The sequence below is a fragment of the Halyomorpha halys genome, unplaced genomic scaffold, assembly GCF_000696795.3.
Source record: "Halyomorpha halys isolate HHAL.00 unplaced genomic scaffold, Hhal_1.1 Scaffold128.1, whole genome shotgun sequence".
NCBI lineage: Eukaryota > Metazoa > Arthropoda > Insecta > Hemiptera > Pentatomidae > Halyomorpha > Halyomorpha halys.
In genome coordinates this window covers 922,085-936,704 of record NW_027110898.1, presented here as the reverse complement: position 1 = coordinate 936,704, position 14,620 = coordinate 922,085, and the positions used below count along the sequence as shown (strand labels likewise).

At 30.7% G+C, this 14,620-nt stretch overlaps 1 protein-coding gene across 6 annotated transcripts in view; it reads right to left on the bottom strand.

The window, feature by feature from the left end:
• Window positions 1-14,620, bottom strand: part of LOC106678192 (atrial natriuretic peptide receptor 1) — a 1,188,520-nt gene that overhangs the window by 393,210 nt on the left and 780,690 nt on the right. For all 6 annotated transcript variants that reach the window (XM_067048967.1, XM_067048969.1, XM_067048970.1 and 3 more), the window contains one exon: window positions 1,844-1,976. In XM_067048967.1, coding sequence (XP_066905068.1) covers window positions 1,844-1,976 — 133 coding nt within the window. The remainder of the gene's footprint in view (window positions 1-1,843; window positions 1,977-14,620) is intronic.

Below are 14,620 nucleotides of genomic sequence, written 5' to 3'. Positions count from 1 at the left end.
ATATTGTTTATATATATTTTGTAAAAAAATAAAAATATATTATTGTTGTATGTAAATTTCATGAACAACCTTTTGTGTAAATTAGTTTTTGAATAGAAAGAGACAGGCCCTAAATTGGTTTGTACATTAAGGAACGTAAATTTGAATCAGTATCGGGCACTCAACAAAACACAATACGTATGATTTGTTAGGAATTTATACAACATATAAAGGGTACGATCATGATAGTCATATAACTAATTTACGATTTATTTAGTTGTCTTTAATCTAAGTGGTAATATACATCTCTAAATAGTTTCTTAGTTATTGGAATAAGATGTCTGACCGTATGAACTGATTGTAGAATGATAGACCGGGTGGTGGTAATAAAGGTATCAAAATGATAAAAAAAAACTGTTTATTGTTAACCATAGGTTCATCGCCACTTGGACTATCTTTCTCAAGGTGTCTAAGATAGTTTATCAAGACCCATTTTTTTCTATCCGAATAACAAGAAATACACAATTTCGAATAAACGTGAAGAATATGAAGTAATAGACTTAGGTAGATTAAAAAAAAAAACACACAAGAATTAAGTAAATTAAATTTGGCATTAAATGCTTCTATAGTTCGGTAATGGAGTAATGGTAAGGGATACTGAAATAATTCAATTTATAGTAAGTTTTTAATTAATTTTAAAACTGACATGTGAGGAATAGAAACGATTTTAAGTAGATATCAACATGAAATATCTTTGCAGTTCCTTGCTGAAAATAACTTAGATTAAAGTTATGATTTCATTAGGTTCTACTATCAACATTCTTCTAGGTGTTATTTTTGTTTATATCAGAACCCATTAGTTCTTTGTTTCTAACTTTAAAATCTCATTAAGTAAACATTTTTAAAACTTTTTTCGGCACTCGAAGTCTCGAATCTGTTTCTGATTTAATAATTGTGACAACATCAACAAGTTTTAATTTTATAATAAGCCAGAAAGTTAGCAATATTTTCAGGTTTTATTACATAAATTTGTAACCAATCAAAGCATTACATTTAATTATATTTGATAAGGTTTACAGTATGTTATATGATTATATATGAACGTATGGTTGTGTTTTCTTCGTATTTTAAAGGTTCCAATCACCAGTAATTGGAGAAATTGGAGTATCAGTCTGAGGCATTATGCATTATGGGGAATAGAATTTCCCAGTTAATGGTAAATATTAACATAATTTAAAGAAGATTTAGGAAATTAAATATCTCTAGTACTATAGAATAGCATAGAGCTTTCGTATTTCTTGGAGAGATAACAGTGATTTTAATGATAATTAAACAGTGATAACCACTTTTAAGATTTGGTATTTTCTGAGGTTAAGGACCTATACTAAGGTTGAATCAGAGCTTTTTTACTAATGGTGATTGTTGCAATCGACGTATGATAATCGATTAATACTTGGTATTTAATGAGGTTAAGAATCTTTATCAAAGTTGTACAAATGCTTTTGTCAATGTTAATTTTTATAGTCGTCTTATGGCTTTCCATTTATGGTAATTTCGTATTTGGTGGGATAAAAGATCTTTAGCAAGGTTGTACCAGAGCCTTTTTGTTAATGATAATTTTTGTAGTTGAATCAAAGCAATCAGCACATTTGCCGAAACAGGAGTTATTTCCTAATTCCTGATAGTACTTCATGAACTCTCAACGTTTAGTTTGTACTAACAAAACCTATTTGAAGTAGATAATTATCATTGATCGATTTTAAACAGAAAAAAAAAAAAATTAAAACTATTTGTTAGTCTGAAAAACCATACATGTACTCCACGGTAATTATTAGTAGTTGCAATAAGACAAGAGACTACCTACACTTGCAGAGGGAGTTATCAAAACCACAGACCGGAGTGTCGGGTGGGGGGCTTGTCCGTCCTCCTGACCAATGGATCTTGGTGTCATTGATGGTCACCAGTTCCTCTTTGGTGCCGATGTAATGAGCAACTATCTGTGAACAGTTATAGAAATATTAGGAAAAATGAATATGTGTATACAAATGTAATAAAAATATAAAAATGTAAACTTAAAATACTAAGAAAACCTTATAAAGCACATTAATATCATATTTTTTTTAATTCAAAAATTGTATATAAATAATAAAAACTTACATAGCTTTTTTTAATAAATCACCTTTTTGTTACTGTTGTTAATGGCCCATCATAGTTTGCAGTGGTACAAATGTCAGATTTTTTCCATAGTTTAATTCTTTATACGTATATTTAACTTTTTTGCAAAGTTTTGCCTATTCTACTGGCCAACCTTTTCATCTCCACCTATAGTTACATTATCACTTTTTCAACTTACAATCTCTGGCAATATTTGTGATATTTTTCTTAACTCTCAGAGCGAACTAAGTTATTAAATATAAAAAAAGCTAATGAAATCTCAGATTTCTCGAAATAAACAATAGAAAAAAAATTAAAAGTTTTTGGTTCGTAGCTCATATATGTTTTTTTCTCGGTTAATATATACTGGTTAATTTGTCTATATCCGAAGAATAAGAAACAAATATTATTGATTCGATTAAACTATGTTTTATTCATAAAAACACAAAATGTGGCCCAGGTATGATATATTTTTTTTTTTGAAAAACCAAAATCGTGTTTTTGAACCCATTAATATAATTTTTCAAAGAAATTAAAAATTAGAAATTTTTCAACCTTGATTTATTTGGAGGATTTTTTTTTTCCGGTGACCATAGTTCATATAATCGATCATAATTTCTCTGCTAATTTTTCTATGAAATTGTATCCAATTTCTACGTTAATAATACCATTGGAAAGCTTAATGTCAGCTTTTTATAACTACATTACGAAAATTTAGATTATAGATTTCAAATAAAAAACTTTCATTTTATATCTCCGGTTTTAATTTGTTTAATTAGAACCCTTTGTTTCAATTCATCGTGCCCTGAATCATTCCCAAGTTTGGTGTAAATTTGTGTTTGTTTGTATTTTCATTACCTTGTTTTAATTTCAATTTACTAAAAATTAGTATAAATTGCTGCTTTCTTTGGAATTTACATGGTGTCCGTGAGTTCAGCTCTTACCACTTACTTAGTAGTCACGAAGTAAAACGAAAACGGGGGAATCACATCTTTAAACTATATTCCTTCCAGTATAATAAAAACACTTATAATAAATTTTGAAGCCCCTAGTACAAGAGGGGTATACTTTTTTAGGTTGTTAATCGTACGTTTCTAGATATTGAAAAAACAAATAATTTTATTTATTGCTATTTACAACTATACATTGTAGTACATTTAATAAATTTAAAATAGAGTGTTACAGGCCTGTAGAGAAACTACCTATTGGTAGCACTTTAATGACGTTTTACATCAGCAGGTCTCGTAAAACAATAAAATAAAATAAAACGTTCATAAAATTTAACTTTTCCCCAGTCAGGATACACAGTTTATTACCTCAGACCTTTGTGAACTAAATCGTTTTGAGAATCCAGGAACTTTGATTTATCGAGATGTGTACACGTATCATATCGGTGTAGATATTAAGCCTAACTGCCAGACAACCATGATAACCGGCTTTCATTTGAATGCGGAATAAATCTTGACTCTCCCTTTTGTTACTTTTATAAACCTGTCATAAATTTCGAGGAAAGGGTTTTAGACATTCCCGTTTTTCAGACAGTAAACGGGATGGTTTTATCTCATCGCGGGCAATTGCGTTTAACAAAGAAAAACCGGAGGATCAACAGCTAACGGGTCAGAAAAACAGGAATCTATTTCGTTAGGAATAAAAATTATAAATAAATAAATGTTAACAGCAGTGATATATATTTTTTTAGATAACTATAGTGTGTTATGACCAGTGTAACAATAAATAGTAGCAGACTATGAATTTTAAGCCAATTAATGTTTTTAATGAGGTGTAGACAGTTGACCGTAGATTACTGATTGAAGAACATGGTCTACGGGCACAGTATTATTAAACTCGATATTTTGTATATTTTCAAATTTGTTTGTATACTATTTCTTTTCAATTTTATGTTCCTCTAAATGATGGTTGTTATCCCTTTTGTTCTATAGTACCTGGAGAAGACCTGAAATTCAGGTCGAAACGTCGGTGTAAATAATTTTTTTTGTTTATTTATGTTCTTTGCCGACCACACTCCACGACCATCTTCTCCAATCAATTAATTAATGTTTTTCTATCATTCCATGGATTTTATTCATCATGGTTTGTTAGTTGTTTGTTTTTGTTTAGTGGCGTGAAACATCATTAACGCCATTATGTCTTATTTAAATTTCCTTGCATTTCTTTAATTTGTTTTTTTAATTCTATTTATTTTTGTCTGTTCGATGTTATATTTATGTCAGAAAACCTTTTAATTTTAAAAATTGAAATACTAATTTTATTCTTTATCATCATCTCTGATGATTATCTGTGATGTGAAATATGGGCATTCTTAGAAAATATGGCTGATTGTAAGATTGTTTTTGCAATACTAGCAGTTCGGAGGCGTTTGTTTTGAAATAAGATAAAGAAATAAGAGAGAGTGATTTGCGGCTGGATGTACCCCAGGGCTTGACGTCCTTTTTAGTTTACTCCTTGAGCTTTCTTGCCACAAAAATTGCTACTCAAAAAATATACGATTCGAGGTAAGTTTTTGAAAAGTTAGAAATACATGTTTGAGCCTAAATTGAAATAACGAAGTCTCACTAAAAGGTCTGTATATGAACAGGCCAGCTCAAAAACTGCAATTAATACGAAACTACTTTATAAACTAATTTTTTAACAATAGGTGTTCAATAGAAGTTAAATATATTTAAAAGTTAAATATTATCTCTAGGTCTTATTTTCATAAAAATTAGTCAACAATACTTAAACAGTTATTTTTCATCAAATCTTTTTCTAAGGTTCTTTATTTTGTTAAAGTGGAATAAGTAACTAGTCCTCATTTACAGTAATAAACAACAGAAAAATACAAAATATTATAGGATTAGATGAATGGTTAAATTAAAGCAAAACAAACAAAAATAGAAAAGTTCAAATCGGAAACAGCTTAGACTGCCCAATCTCTTGCAATTGTTTTAATATGTTGCTTTAGTTACCATTTGTTAAATTATTATATTTTTAGCAGAAATTAAATTTATATTCGTTAATACCACCTGAAAAAACTAAAATTTGAATTCTTACAGTAAAATATAAATAATAATTTTTATCAAACTTTCCGCCTCCCGTGGCATTTTTTTCCGTAAATCAATGAAAGACTGATTTTTTTTAATAATATCCAAAAATTGTAGAGACGTGAGTAGATTTATACGTCTAACGCAACAAAACCGGATTTTTATAATTAATTTTCAACAATGACAAAATTTTAATTTTCAAATAATAGAAAAAATAATTTTGGAATCGAATGTCACCGATCAATATCACAGGAAAGAAGAACGTTTCAATTTAACCAATACTAAATATGGTGTTACATTCCCCGATATAGAAATAAATGCTTTCACTTTTGACATAAAAAAATAATAATACAAAAAAAACAGGTCATTCAGTCACATTCTCTTCACTGCTTTGAACTTAAATCTAAGCCGGAAGATCAAAAAAGTGTTTAAACATATAACTTGATGGCCAAGGGCCAAGGACATTACTTTGCAAATGATTCAACTATTTCTTATAGTGATGCAAATATGATGTGAAGTTTTATGACTTTGGCTAAGCTATAAACTTTTCAACTCTTGAACTATACAGACTAAAAGTAAAGCGTGGTAAACAAGTCTTTGTTTCTTCTGTTATGTTCGGATGTTTTGTTTGTGGAGTTAGTGAGCTGTAAAAGTATTTAAGAGCTGATCGTCAAAGAAATCTTGATCTCATAATAAATCCAATTTTTTAAAAATAAACTTCATAATATAACACTCACAATGATCGTTTTGATGTAAAAAAAAATGTATTTACCAAGACAAAAAAAAAATACAATTTACGGAAAATTACGTTTATTTCTATCTGATAGGTAATAAAATTACTAACCCCCTCTCCCCCCCAAAAAAGAAAAAAAAGATCAAAATCAAATCAGTATGAGGGATACGGTACGGCCCCGTGAAATTTGTATCCATGCTTTGAAGGTGTTACATATTCCTTAGTTTGTGATGAAAATTATTCAACTTTAGTTGATTAATTATTAATTTATTTATTAATTCGAGCCTACATATCTCCAGGAACATTCTAGTTGCTTCATGGAAGATAATTAAGTTATGAGGTAAGTGAAAATAATATATAAAATAATAAAATCACTTACGGACCAATATTAGTTAATATACAGTAAAGAATTGTTGTATTGGTCTAGGTCTATGCAGAATTAAATTCAAGATTATATAAATTAATTTAAGCCACTCAAACTGATGACTACATATTTTTTTTTTTTTTTGGAAAATTATTTATTTTTTCATTCTGCAAATATGAAAAGAAATAAAATCTATCTAATATTTTAGTTTTCAGGATATCACTATGGGCAGCATACAACTTTAGGAAGGACTAAGAAAAATCAAGAATAAATAAAAAAAAAGTTCACAAATTATTTGAGAAACAAAGAGGATTTAAATGACAAAGAAGATCATCAAAATATATCAAGAGTGGAAAACTTTCTGTGATGAGTGTTCTGGTGCATCGTCAACTTGAAAGAGTTTCAAACTAAATTTAGCTCAATACCAAACATTATATACCAAACCACAAAGGCAACGATTTTGTCAGCCTTCAGTAAAGGATGTCGAGCAATCTTTTTTGTCACGTTGGAAGAGAAAGGCTATTTAGGAAACAAAATGGAAAAAAAAAAAAAACTAAGTGACCTCCAAAATATAAATCAAAAAAAGAGAAACAAATGGTTTCCCCTTGAGAAAGTAACATCTTGGAGGTAATAAAGAGTACTGGAGCTGACGATGGACAGAGCTACCAACCACTTGCGGTGGGAAGTAACAGATGTTTCTTCTTCTATCCCGGCTACCTCCGAGAAGAAAACAGCCATAACTTTCTCAGAACCGACCAACATTCTGAGCTACTCGAGTTTTTAAACTGGATTTTCTAATGTATTCCAGTCTACTGTTACTTATTTCGTCTAATCTTGAGATGGTTGAGGATTAAGTAATTAAGAAGTAGTAGAAATATAATAAATATTTGTTTTATATAGTATATTTACCTTCTTTGGGTTATATACGGTTATATATTCGGTTACAAACCTAAGACAACATGCATGATTCCATAATTTCAGAGGACATATCTCTAATAGTTTTTTTTTTTGTTTTTTTTCGGCCAAGACTCCCATTGGAGTCCTATACTGCCTAACCATGGTTGGGGGTCAAAGTTCTTCATTTTGTGGGACCGCCACTCAAAGAAAAGAGTCGACGCCCCAGGCCGGATTCGAACCGGCACCGCCAATAGACAACAAATCGGCAACACAGTGTCTTAACCACTGTGCTACGAGCGGCCCCTCTAATAGTTAAACATTGTTTAGTACTTGTAAATTCATTAGCATTCATGGCTAAGGGGTTGAATAAGTGATTAGTATAAAGCATATTTGGAGAAATATTAACTTAATACATTAAAGAATTTTGGTAAAATTAGGAGTAAGATGGGTTGACATTTACGTCTATCTCTCTTAAGGAATGTTCGAGCTCACATATCCAAAACACACTCATAATTGTATAAAGAGCTATTTGTTTTCGCTGATGGTCTAATATCATTCATCAAGGTATCCGGATAAAGTCCAGAGTAAACTTCGGTTCTTGCAAAAATTAGAGGATCATTTTACTAGACCGTTTTATTACTGATCAATTATAAAATGTATATTTTAATTGAGTGTTGTCAGTTACTGTGGATTATAGCATCACTTGAGTGTTTGCTTATATACTCAGCGTAGCTAAACCCTCTTAAATACGTTCTCGTTACTGTATAGACTTGCGGAAGTACAGTCCTGAATGACAGGTTGACGGGAAGGTTAATTTAATTTTAAATCAATAGTTCCTTTCAAGAATTTATGACGTAATATATAGATAGAATAGAAAAGTGGACACAATCAAGAAGTATTTGATAGACGAGTAGCGTAACAAGAAGTGAAACGAAGCTCCGGGCGAAATATTGTAAAGAGGCGAGGTTTACATAAAACTAAAATATTCGAATTTCTTAAATTTAAAAGTAACTATAAGACAATAAACCTTAAATAAACATATAGTAAGCCAACATCTCCGAATTGCAACTATTATTTTTATTTTAATATAAAACGTACTTCCTACTATAATTAAACTGATAATCTTTTAAATATATAGTTAAATAGAAATAGAAAAAATATAGGACAAGATAAAAAGATGATCCTGATTGATTGATTGATACCTTCTAGGTATAACCGCTGATAAACCCAACAGCAGTATTGTTAAAATAAACAGCATCTCCAAATTTAAGAAAATCCATATCCATCAATTCTCTAAATTTACGATTCTCACTTTTCATTACAGAATTATTTTTAGTGCAGTTTTTGAACTATCATAAATACTTCTAGGGAAAAAAAAAAACAACAAGTAGAGTCGGGACTTATCGAGTCTTGGGACATATTATGCTCTTTTTGCCTCTCTGTCCCTGTGATAAAAAAGTTTACTTTTACAGATAATTATTACAAAATTCATTATTTTAATTAATTATTTATTGCATTAATAAATAACAAACAATTATAAGTTTACATCGAATATTAGGGAGCAAACATTTTTCCCATATACTGCTATGTACTTGTCGCATGGATGCCAGGATAATCGCTGAAGGCGATTATCCTAAAATAAGTCAATCAATTAATTTATATTGAGTCCTTTAAAGCGTTTATTACAATTGGATTCTTTTCCAAAGGCCTTTTTTGTATTTACCAGTTACCAATTAATTACATTTATATTTATAAAATAATAAGAGGTGGTATTGTGTAACATGGTAGTAAATAAACTACAAAATTTAACTAAGTTTTTATTTAAAATAATTGAAAAGTATTTATAAGTAATGTTATTAAAATGATTGAAATGATCCAGACAAATTGTTTACCATAAAATATGATTACTACATTATAACTTAGTACCTAATATGTAAATATAGCAGCTGATTTGGTTGGTGCAAGTCGAGTATGTAGTGACTTCTTCGCCATCGGTGTCGTGTAGTCATAAGGATGGCGTTTCAAGTTTTATAGGCCCTTCTTAATACTTTGTCTCGTCAAAATACATCTCGCTCTCTTTTCGGTCTTCTTACTTCTGTGTTCTGTATTCTGTGTTCCGTGGGGGGGGGGGGGATTAAGAAATTTCTCCCCCCACTAGTTCCAAGAATGGGCGTCACCTTTTGGAAATTTTATTTTGTCATTGGCTATTATTAGCCACGCCCAAGAAGAATAGGTTACAAGGGGCTGACACTAAAGTGTTTGCTACAGGTGTTGTTTACCAACTATAATTGACCTGCCTACCGACAAAGCCAGCAGGCAGTACGTATTTTTAATAGATTTGCTCAGAAAGGGTCCTTTCCCAATAACCACCATTGTTGGCAGGTATCATACCTGGCACAGGTATGGCAAGACATATGACAAATACTTTTATAATACTAATAATTGATAATACCTCAATACATATAATAATCAAGATATTTTAGCGTTTCCTTCTGCTTTAGAAAGAACATCACACATATTTCTCTCTACAAAACTTCATTTATCGTTAGTATTTTTGTTTTTGTATCACAAATTGATTTCTAATGGATTAAACTATTGATTAAACCCCTAAGAAAATTTAAAAATGTTCGCTCCCTTAGCGTCTTGTGGCGCAATGTTGTTAGTCACACATTACAGCTGTAAGGGTATCATGTTACAACAGTAAAATGTGATACATTTTACTGTTCTAATATGATGAGTGCAAGAGATTTTAATTATAATTAATTATTTTTTGTAATGAATATTGGCTTTGATTTAGTTATTTTAAAATTTTTCTTGACTGATAATTTATATTTTTATAAATTAATATCGCCAAAGCCAGGGTGAAATAGAACAATATCATCATATAATCTTTTAAACTTTTTATGAAAATAGGATTATTTTTTGCTAAAATTATGTAGTTAATAATATTTTTTTAAATGTTGTTGCCTAGGTGCCACGGCCTCTTCACTACCAAAACCGACTAAAACGCTTTCAATGTTACAAACTTGGTTAAATGGAAATCGGGTAATCGCATAATCATTAGCATAGCGAACGCTTGGGTAAATACAACCTGGGAAGTGCTAACATGCAACAACCGCAGACCTCGGTCTTTACCAATCTGAAGACTCTTAAAAATATATTCCATCACAAAACCAACTGAATATTCAGTATTTACTAACAATTTGAATAGGGAACGGCAACAATGCTTCCTGAATTCATCCATGGGTACGGAAGCTGTACACTGAGTAACACTCAGTTGAAATCTATTTACGTTAGTTTGGTAACTGATCCCTGTCTTGAATCTGTGATGAGTGAACCTCAGAAAAATAGTTCTAGAACCATCTTAATTACAATTATATTTGCTTCAAGATGCTACCTTCAAATTTATTTTTGAAATTGTGATCCGTCTAATCCGGAATAAAAAAAATGAAATTGTTTCTCACTTAAGCAAAATATAAAGTATGTTGTATTTGTATTTAGTTCGCATGTAAGTAATAAAGAAATGTTTGTTTTATATGTAAATTTATTTATACTTAGTTGAATGCTCAGATATTCCATCCTTTTATAATGACCCTTGTCCGATGAAATTTGTCGTTATTAACAAACAATGAATTTAATTTTTAAAAAAAATGTTTTAACCATTTGTTCCCTTCAACTAATTTTTTTAAAAAGACTCTTCTTCGTTTCCTTTCTCCTTTATGCCTTTCAGCGTGGAAGTACCTCAGCCGTGTCGGTCACTTGCCAACCCTTGGAATCCAGCCACTTTCCTGTCTTCTCTCTCAGTCGGGTAATTCGATCTAACCATGACATCCTTGGCCTGCCTCTCTGTCTTTTCCCTCCCTCTTGGTCGAGCTTCGAGGAACTTGAAAGAATCACGATTTTCGCCCATTTGACATACATGCCCGAACCACTTTAATTGCCTTTTCTCTGTAAGGAGTTTCACCCCTAAATCCTCTCTTATTCTATCATATCTACAACTAGTATGTAGACCTATATGTTTGTCTCAGATAGTTTATAAATTATACTCATCTATCCTCGAGAAGAGATTCCGAGGTATAGTAGAAGAGCACCTCGAAGAAGAGAAAGCCTTCTTCAGAACTCAAAGACAGACCCAAGATCAGATATTTTCAATACGGGCAGTTATCGAAAGGGAGTGGAATCGAGATAAAAATGTCTATTTAGCTTTCATGTACAGGCTACTTTTGTCTCTGCCCCGAACCGAAATATGGAATGCACTGGAGGCAAAGGATGTCCCAGGATAACTCATAGAACGTCATTAGATCCTGCTATAAAAACTCCAAACATATATGGTAAGGAGTCGGAATGCTTCGACATGAAGAGAGGCGTCAAACAGGGGGACAGTTTAAGCCCTCTTCTACTTATTATTCTGACGGACGAAGTCACAAAAATATGTAAAAGAAGGACGGTGGGGCAGTAGTTGGGAAATGGAACCTGAGTATAGTTCTTCCGAAACCTGATACCAATTCTTACATAAATGAAGTTAATTTTAAAATATTTTGAACCACGATGAGAAATAAAAGATGGACCATTACAAAAAAATTAATAATATACTGAAAAAATTTACAAAAATAAGAAAGGAAAATAATATACAAATGACTCCTAGACACAACCTTTTATAACTATTTATTAATATTCCTTCACTGTTATTTTGTTTTAATTTTCTATTCACTTACTACTTTAACTTTGATTCTTTGATTTTAATTTGTTTTTATTTACATACCTTCCACTTTTGTTTCTTCACATTACACTTAAATGTTTACTTACATCCTGAAGCTATAGCCTATTTTGCGCAAATTAATTGTTTGCAGCTTAAATCTAAATTTTAAAATAAAAAATAAAACTACATATTTATGAAATATTCACAATCACTTCGATTTAGAATAATTGGCAACTGTTTTAAAGAGTTTATTTAAAACATAAAATTTATAAAAAGTTTATTACTTGGATCAATCTTTTATCTTCAGCTTTTCCTGAATCTCTATGATACATTCCTGATGAATTCTTGTCTTGAGAGAAGTATCTATATCAAACCACGTGAGTAAAAGGCATCAGTGGCCTCATTCCTTTGAATGAGTGTGCTTCTTTGTAAAGGGCTTTCTGAAGTAAGCGCAGCCCTAAACGCAGTAAGTTTATAAGTTCTCTTTCAAGTAGTTCCTTTGAAGGGTCCTAACACGATCAGAGGGTCAGGTGGGATTCTTCATCTCAATGAAGTGGTGTTGTGAAAAGAAGAATTTAGTTCGAGAATGTGATTTAACAATTGTGAAACATTAATGGATTAAAGAAAAACGGTATGTTAGTTAGTTATTTTTATTATAAGAAATTATATTAGCTAATTTTTTTTATGTGTAAGTTATTTATTACGCTAAAGAACCAAGATTTTCGGTGTTTCTAAATATTGCTGCGCGCACGTGAATAAAATAGAAGTGCAAATATATAATACCTCCAATATTAATATAGCATCGTATAGTAGTTTAATAAATAAATTGGTCCTGATGAAAACCGTATGATGATGATAAATATTTAATATTCACAATCAATTCAAAATTTCTTTATAAGCCCATTCATCTTAAAAATACTTCAAAGGATAGCAGTAAATTGTCGAGAGGCAGTGGGAAGTGATACCAGATTACTACGAGAGTCCCAGGGCTCCAATGCAAGCCAACAGAATTATGGTGATTTCAACTATTTTGCTCCAATTTTCATAATGGGTAATAATATACAAGTTATTTATAAAATCTTAATGGGTTTATTCCAAAACAAAATGGTCTTATTCCTTATGAATTTTTTTTTTTTAGAATTACAGTCCTTTTAATATTTAATAAACACAAAAAGGAAGAATATCCAGTGAATAGTCTGCCGGTTAACAAAATAATGAGATATCAGGAATGGGATAGATAGGCTTTGATGAATTTAGTTACCTTCGTTTACGGAGAGAGATCTCCCATCCAGCTTATTTTTAGCCCTTTTCGTGAATATCTGAGTAGAGTTTTGATTTTATCGGTCTATAACCTGTTTCAGTCTATTGATATGCCAACAGTAATTCATTATGAAATCAAGATGTTTTCAAGATAAAGTAGCCTATGTTAAAGAATTAATATTTTTCATTGAAAAGGTAAAATCTTTTTTTCTTCTTTGGTATACCCATTTTGAGTATTCAATATTTTTATTAGTAAGCTCCAGTTACTAATATATCCAATGCCATTAGCAGTTTCAATTCAAGAAAGAAAGCACAAATTAACTTTCGATTTTAAGAAAATAAAAATTTAATATCTATTTTAAGAAAGCACAAATGAAATAAGACTTCCAGTTTAACCTGAATAGTATATTAATTTTATTATTTACGCTTACAGATAAAATTGTTTTTATACATTAATAAATTTTACTTCGATTTTTTCCCCATTCTTCTCCCCTAATAAATGAGGAAACAGATTCCTTTTATAAGTTTCCCAAAAACGTCTGTACTCTTTCAAATCTGTTTTCCACTTTATTGGACATTGCATTTCTTCTACTAAGTTATTCGTCCTGTTTGGATTTTTCATAAAATTTTTAGCCTTGAGCAAGATATAAGTTTTTAGTATTTATAACTGTGTGCAACGAATTCAATTTCCTTCACGTTTCGCTTTTCCTAGAGCATCTTACAGAAACACGATGAACAGGATTGGTGGGAGTGCACAACCATGTTATACCTCAGATTTCCATTTAGTAGCCGGATGTAAGTACGAGTAATTTGTTGATCATGCACAGTATGCATAGGTGTACATTACAAGGGCACAATCATTATTGTCAAAACACACGTTTTAGTTTTTAAAAAATTTATGGTATAGGCAAAATTATATACAATGATTATTATTTATAATAAAATACAAATATCTAATAAACAAATCGTGGGAAATATGACAGATCTAGCTAGATAATATTATTTGATTGCTGTATTCCAAGCATTAGAGGCTGCAGATTGCAAAAAAAAAAAAATCATTCAATATCAAAAAACACTGGTTTAAGACACAGTGTTAATTTTGCAAATATTGGTGAATGTAGACAACTTACTTTTTCATATGAGTATATGAAAATAAAAGCTGAAATTTGATTAGATTTATATTAGATTATGCCTACCCTAACCTCTAACTTTTACACTACATTGTGCCAAAGCGGACAATCAAAGAAAATTATAAACGCCCAAGTGAGTTTTTGTAACTACACCAGATGAACAATAGTCCTCAACTATCTACCAATTTTGGGCTACATAATACAGGCCGTTATCGGAACACAGAAACTGGATGTAAATATTAGTATACACTACGATAATCAGACCAATTTGGACATATGGAATTGAGCTCTGAGGCTCCACCAAACCATAAAATTCCTCCCGCTTCCAATCTTTACAATCCAAAATCCTTGATGCTCCTTATT